Here is a 7,553-nt window from a genome sequence, read left to right as displayed (position 1 = left end):
AAATAGAATATATATTTCGTTATATTGTACAAAGTCCACGTATATCTCCCTAAATTGACCACATTGTTTAAATTAAACGTATCGATCCTATCTCGTGCTCTTTTTTTCCATTCGATCATGCTTCTATATATAACGGACATCACCTCCTCCAAAATTGCGCCTATAAAAACTTCAAACTCAAAAGTAATAATAGTTCTTTTCCACGTACAATCAAAATAAAATATGGTTGTCCTACCGCCATCTTCAATGCGAGCCAAGAAAACTAGTAAGGCCGTAGGGATTCCGATGATCGACCTTTCTCTCGAGAGGTCAAAGCTGGCGGAGCTAATCGTGGAAGCATGCGAAGAGGTTGGTTTTTTCAAGGTTATTAACCACAGTGTGAATGAAGAAGTTATTTCGAACTTGGAAAATGAAGGGCTCTATTTCTTTTCCAAAACGACGACGGAGAAGCAAAGTGCTGGCCCTGCTAGTGGTAAGCCTTTTGGTTATGAATGTAAGAACATTGGCTCTAATGGCGACATGGGAGAACTTGAATATCTTTTGCTTCATGCCAACCCTTCTTCTGTTTCGGAAATGTCAAACTCTATCAGCCCAACAGAATTCAGGTAATTTTGTTTTTAAATTAATAACTGTCTTTATTTGCGAAGTTTGTTCGTTAATATTGATTGATGGTTTATATGGAATACTTAATGTGGGATTAATTTACTAATTATATGTAATTAGTAAAGTTTCCACATTTTTAAATGGAGAAGTATCTCGGAATGTAGATACTGGAATTGCTCCAGCAGAAGGGGTCTTAAAAAATATATTTGTATTCGAGAAGGATTTCAGGGTCGCCATGGGGAGGATTTTTAAGTGTCTCCGACAAAGAGAGTCTCAGGAAAATGTCATTCGTTTGGGAGGATTTTTAAATGCTCCCGACAAAAAGGATCTTAGAAAGTCATCCTCCATTTGGGATGGACTTTTTAAGTGAGTGTTTGGATTTACTTTTTTGGATACATATGCAATGTAAAAAAGTGAAAAGCTTGATTGGTAAGAAAAAAATTTTAGTCCTTTTTTGTAATGATCACTTTAAAAAGAAGGATTTTGGAAAGTAACTAGAGGTTATTTTTGATCATTTGAAAAGTTAAATTTTACATGTTGATTTTCGAACAGTATTGAATGAGGTGTGCGAAAATGGACAAAAATGTCCTCATCCATAATTTTTTTATGTCAACTTTACCCTTCATTTTAGTAATATTTACAACTTTACAATAAAAGTAAATTATTAAAAAATACATTACCAAATGTCATAACAAAATTTCGTATAAAAGTTACTTCTCAATTTCTTTTCAAAAATATTACTTAAGAAAAACACCAAAAATAAAAATAAATACAAACACATACTAAATGTTCCCGACAAAAAAGGTCTTAGAAAATCATCGTTTGGGGACGATTTTTAAGTATCCCCACAAAAAGAATCTTAGGAAAATATCTTTCGGTTGAGAAAGATTTTTAAATGCCCCATCTTAGAAAGCCATCCTCCACTTGAAAAGGACTTTTTAAATATTTTCGATAAAAAAAATCTTAGAAAAATATCCTTCTCTTGAAATTGTTTTAAAATTCTCACGATAAAGAGTCTTAAAAGAATATCCTTCATTTGAGAAGGATTTTTAAGTGTTGGACAAAAGGATCTTAAAAAGATTATCTTTCACTTCGGATGCGCTACTTTTGTGAACAGTAGGAGGGAGAGGTGAACATGATGTAGTCCGACCGGCATCCTTATTGCCGGTCTCACTAATCACCGTAATTAGCAAGCAAAACCTGCATTGGCGTTGCCGGTTTGAAGCAAGACCGGCATTAAGGTTGCCGGTCATGCATGAAAATTAAAAAAAAAAAAAAAATTAACATGACCGGCAGTTAGGCTGCCGATCTTGACTAAAAAAAAAAAATTTACTACATAAACCTTAGTGATTAAAATGAAAAACCAACATTACTTTTGCATTAAAAAACCAATGTTGACCGGCATTTTGAATGCCTTTTGTCTATTATGTGCCTTGACTAATTAATCATTCTTATTCAATGTTCTATGTGTGTTTTTGTCTATCTAATTTGTCTTTGTATTGTATCTATAGTTTCCCCCGTTACATGAAATAATGGCCAAATTGTGGATTTTTATTTTCATGCATGACCGGCATCAAGGATGCCGGTCCAATTTTTTTTTTTTTTTTTCTACATGACCGGCATCAAGGATGTCGGTTTGGTATTATTCGTCCGGCAACACACATACCGGTTTTGAATTAATGATTAATTAGAAAACTAATCAGTCGGACTACATTTGTTCACAAAATCAAATTCTGTTTCAATATATTCACATGTATTTTTAAAAAATTACATTTGTAATTTCCTGCTTTCACTTGCAAATGATTTTTAAATGTCCGACAAAAAGAGTCTTAAGAAGTCATCCTCCATTCGGAGAGTACTTCTTTAATGGGGACCTTCCACTTAGGAAGGGTCTTAAAAGTGTCAAATAATTAAATAAATTCTTTTTATGCCAATCTTTACTATTATCATTAATCAACCCATTCAACCAACAAAATTCTTTCCATTCTCCGTTACGGTAACTGCTCTAACCCACTTTGCTTTATGTAGTGTCAAATAATTTTCTCCTACTTGACGTACTTGTAGATGTCACTTAATGTTTTCTTCTTCTTTTTTTTTTTTTTTTTTTTCTCATATGTAACACCATGTTTTTCATTGTAGATATTTCGTTGTTTTCATTATTTTTATTGTTTTTAACATAGAATATAAATGCGGTCTCTAAAAATGAGAAGAAAGCTACTTTCTCTTTTACAAGGAATTTAATCGCCATCCTAGACATACCGAAATCAAACTTTATTCCACATATCAGGTATTTAAATTATGTTTGAAAATATGTCAGTGTAGCATGTTAACACATCATTTGTAGTGCAGAAGCCAAATCACCATTCACCATATGAGCTAAAAACTAGTCTAGCTAGCTAGGTTGACAAAATCTTATTTTAAAATCAACAGCTTCATTGTTTTCTGGAAAAGGATAACGGAAATAATTCAAGGAAAAAGGAGTTAATTTTGGTTTTACTGAAAATGAATTCTCTTTAATTGCCAATTATATTAAATAAAAATTGATTAATATTTTTTCTGAATTTATTTTACAATTCCTTTTGCAGTTGTTGTGTGGATAACTACACAGAAGCATCGAGGGAGTGGACGTGTGAAGGATTATGTACTCGAGATAAATCAGTTTTAAGTAAGTTCATAAGAGATATACATAATGTTTCTGTCCTTAGGCTTAATTATTATCCTCCACTAACAAAACTTAGAGATCGTGTTGGAGTGGATTGCCTCAGGGAGCTTGAGACATTGGAAGAATTGAATAATATAGCTTAAATGAGGAAGAATAAATTTGCAGTAATGATAGCTTGCAACAGAGAAAAAAAAAAACTTAAAGAAGAAGAAAGGAGGAAGAAAACTAGTTTCAACAATGTTGGTCGAGAGAATGACCTTGAATGTGTTAATAAAGATTATGAAGATGAAAGAATCAAAACTGGATCTTGGAAAGTCGAGCAGGGAAGAAAATGGTGCTTTCTGCAAAAAGGATGATGATGCACATCGTCAAAATTTTAAGGAACTTGGTGCAACTACTATAGATGTTGAGGCTTAGAACATAAATCATTTCCTACCGGCCAAAGCACTAATCGGCGGAGGTCAGGCGACCATGGAACAGACTCAGGGAACTGTCAGGAACAATAATATACCCTTCAATAACCTCGCAAATAAACTATCTATAAATCCCCAATTTAGTTAGGGTTCTATCTTTACTATTTCAAGTTAAATTTCAATTTCTACAATTCAAATAAGATTAGTTTAAATTCGCAATGTGGGTAGCTTCACTTGACCATTAAGAAGTAGTTTGTAAGTTCAATTTAGTCTGAAATTCACAATGTGTGCTCGAGTTATGAACTAGAAAAACTAGAATCGGGCATTTTCACTCTGGGTCAACTAATGGACGCCTATATAAACCTACTGTAATCGTCTCATTCAATTAGAATGGAATAAAGAAATTTTAAGCTTCCATTACTCATTTTTATCAGTTTCAAAAGCCAAATGCATTGGCATTGGAATCAAGCGTTAGATTAGATTTTCATCACCAAAATTAGTTTTCTATGTTCATAAACACCTTAGATACCGAAATCAAGCCTTAGATTAAATTAGAATCAAGTTTAACATGACAGATATGGTTATAATTTTAGTTTGGTGCATTTTAGTTATCAGTGTTTGAATTTCTGCATTTGTGTTATTATATTGCTGCAATTGTTTTTGTTTGCAACTCGTGTCTGCCGAAATCGATTTCTTTCTCCAGTCAGGAAATCTCGATTCATCTAACAGTGGTATCAAAATTTTGGGTTCAGTCTTGGAAGCTATTAAAGATGGCACTGACATTAGGAGGCTTTACATGTAATCATTCTCATTTAGAAAATTTTAAAAGAGAAGAGTTTGAGTTATGGTTGATTTTAGCTACGGATATCTTAGTTGGGGCGGATTATATGAGTGTTGTTGAGTTTGAGGTTAGAGATCTACCAATAGACTTGAATATGGATCAAGTGAATGAGGAGGAGGGAAGAGCTAGATTGTTAGAAGTGGAGAAAGATAGGAAAGCACAAGTATGGCTGAGAAATATGGTGGATATGTCTGTTATGAGAAAGATTGTGGGTTGTAATAGTGCAAAGGAGATTTGGGATAAGCAGAAATTAGAATATGAAGGTAATGCTATGTCTAGGAAGATCAAAGGAAGGAAAACTGAGAAATTATATGGTGATTTTGTCATGAAGGATGAAGAAACTGTCAGTGTTGCTTGGACTAGGTTTATGGACATATTGTAGCAAATGAAGACTTATAATGTGAAAGTAGGAAGAGAGAAACAAATAGAGAAGCTATTTAACAGTATTTCTAGGAGATTTGAAGCAACAATTTCACCACTAAGTAGGGAATATGTCAAAGATGTTGATTCTATCAATCTAGAGGAGATATTCAATGTCTTAGAGATACATAAAAATAGATATAGTGTGAAGAATGAAAGGGAGGAAGTAACTACATTCAGAAGTGAAATATTCAGGCAACAACAGATTCTACCAATCATAATTCCACCAAATGAGTTTCAAGCAAGTCTGGAGGCAAATACTGGCAATTCTCAGGCTGTCAATCATACTCAAGTACAACCAGCTCAATCTTACTCAGTTGCAGGACAGGTTATACAGCAGCAATTTCCTCAAATTTATCATGTGTACCAAAGTCAACCTTTCTAAGGTCAAGGATATCAGAATCAAGCTTACCAAGCTTCACTATTTCTGTAAAATTACTAAAATCACCCATACCTACTTGTCATAAAATCAAGCTTACCAGGAAAATCACCAACCTTAAAGGCTTAGAAATAGTGGAGGAAGAGGATACAACAATCAAGGTCCAAGAAACTCTAACTGGGGTAGCTTTCCTGAATGCAAATACTGCAAAAAACACAATCATCCTGAAACTGGTTGTTTTTGGCATGAAGCTACAATCTGCAACTATTGTGGAAAGAAAGGTCATGTGGATATAAAGTTTTATAATAAATGGTGTGATGATCAACAAAATCCAATGAACAGAAATTATGGAAGAAGTCCTCCGGTTCACCCAGTACTGAGGTAGAACAACAAAAGCTATCAGCATACAAGCCAGAATGCAAACTTTCACACCATTAGGATAGTCTCAAAGTCAATCTGCAACTCATCAATACCAGACAAATATGCCTTTGGACCTATAAATCCTCAATCAACACCTTGGCAAGCTCCAACTAATCAGCTCTCTTATCCTGCAACACAGCTTACAATAGGCTACTCACAAGTGCCACTGGTAGCATATCATCAACAGAATCTAGTCAGTTCTGGAGCTATGTCTAATTTTCCATCATTATAGTCAAATAGTTCAAGTGCCATGAGTCTAAAAGAACAGAAAGATGGCAGTTCACAGGCTGGAAAAATTTTTGTAAACTCAGGAGGAGTAGAAGAAAGTACATTTGTTGTTGAGGTATGTTCTACAATTAGAAATAGAGAGAAGAATAATGTGTGGATAGTTGATAGTGGATGTTCCAATCATATGATTAAGAATACAGATGCTTTTGTTGAGAAAACTAATAATGTAGATACTGTTGTTAAATTTGGAAACGGAAAATCTGTGTCTATTGAGGGAAAAGGAGTTGTAGAATTAGAAACTAAGTATTGAAATTCAGTATTGGAAGATGTCTACTTCATTCTTGAATAAAATCAAAATCTAATTAGTATAGGATAATTTTTGGAAAAAATATGTTATGTATTTTGAGGATAATGAATGTTTGATCTTCAATCCAAAGAGGGAACTGGTTCATAGGATCCCACAGGTTAAAAGAATGTTTAAATTAAAAATGGAAGATATTAAAGGTGCCTTCTATACAACAACACAATCAGAATCCACTCAACTCTAGCATAAGAGACTTGGCCATGCTGGAATAGACAGTATTATAATAATGTAAAAGAAAGATGTGGTGAAAGGGCTTCCAAAACTGTGTGCAAAGATGAAACATGTATGTGAACCATGTGCTAAAGGGAAAAGTCATATATCAAGTTTTCCTTTAAATAGCTGGAAAACAACTAAGAAGTTGCAAGTAGTTCATACTAATGTCTGTGGGCTAATTGAGAAACCATATGTAGCTGGAAACAGGTACTATATTGAGTTCAGAGATGATTTCACAAGATATTTATGGATTTAGTTCATCAAAACCAAGGATCAAATCTTTGATATGTTTAAAAAAAGGAGAGTTCAAACTGAATCTGAGGTAGGATGCAAGATTAGGGGTTTGAGAAGTGATAGAGGTGGTGAGTATACTTCAAAGGAGATGAGAGATTACTATGAAAAAGAAGGTATTTTCCAACAGCTGATTGTTCCATATTGTCTTGAATAAAATGGTGTGTCTAAGAGAAAAAATAGAGCTATAGTTGAGATGGCAAAGTCAATGATGTTTGGGATGAATATGCCAAAAAAATTTTGGACTGAAGCTTGCTAAGCAGCAATTTATGTACAATATAGATTGTAGACAAAGGCCTTGAAGGGCAAAATACCATTTGAAATGCTTTTTGGTTATAAACCAACAGCTCATCACTTAAGGATGTTTGGTTGTATAGCTTATGCTCATATACCAGATCAAAGAAGAAAGAAGATGTCTTAAAAGACAATCAAGGGAGTGATGATGGGTTACAGTTCTGGAGAGTTCAAAGGCTATAGAATTTTTGATCCTACTACTGAAAAAATGATCATATCCACAAGTATTAGATTTGATAAATTAAGTGAGTGGAAATGGGAGGAACCAACTGTGAGAGAGCCAGGAAAGATATTGAGTGAAATACCAATGCAACAATTTATTTCAGAGATTCTGAGTGATAACTCATCTGATGATGAGGGATCACAAGTTTCTCCTAACATGTATGTTCATTGAGATGCAAGTAATTCAAACAATTATGTTTCAT

At 33.8% G+C, this 7,553-nt stretch overlaps 1 protein-coding gene across 1 annotated transcript; it reads left to right on the top strand.

The window, feature by feature from the left end:
- Nucleotides 1–222: 222 nt before the first annotated feature.
- LOC139881631 (gibberellin 2-beta-dioxygenase 2-like) lies at nt 223–3,408 on the top strand. Its single transcript, XM_071866077.1, has 2 exons — nt 223–605; nt 3,189–3,408. The coding sequence occupies exons 1-2, from the start codon at nt 223–225 to the stop codon at nt 3,406–3,408; spliced, it is 603 nt and encodes a 200-aa protein (XP_071722178.1).
- The last annotated feature ends 4,145 nt before the right edge of the window (nt 3,409–7,553 follow it).

The sequence above is a fragment of the Rutidosis leptorrhynchoides genome, unplaced genomic scaffold, assembly GCF_046630445.1.
Source record: "Rutidosis leptorrhynchoides isolate AG116_Rl617_1_P2 unplaced genomic scaffold, CSIRO_AGI_Rlap_v1 contig179, whole genome shotgun sequence".
In the NCBI taxonomy this organism is placed as follows: domain Eukaryota; kingdom Viridiplantae; phylum Streptophyta; class Magnoliopsida; order Asterales; family Asteraceae; genus Rutidosis; species Rutidosis leptorrhynchoides.
Note: the sequence above shows the minus strand (reverse complement) of the source record. Positions and strands in the feature narration are given on the sequence as shown.

Coding starts and splice junctions, on each gene's coding strand:
- LOC139881631 (XM_071866077.1), top strand. CDS start 223: ATGGTTGTCCTACCGCCATCTTCAATGCGAGCCAAGAAAACTAGTAAG. Junction 606..3,188: donor ATCAGCCCAACAGAATTCAG/GTAATTTTGTTT, acceptor TTCCTTTTGCAG/TTGTTGTGTGGATAACTACA.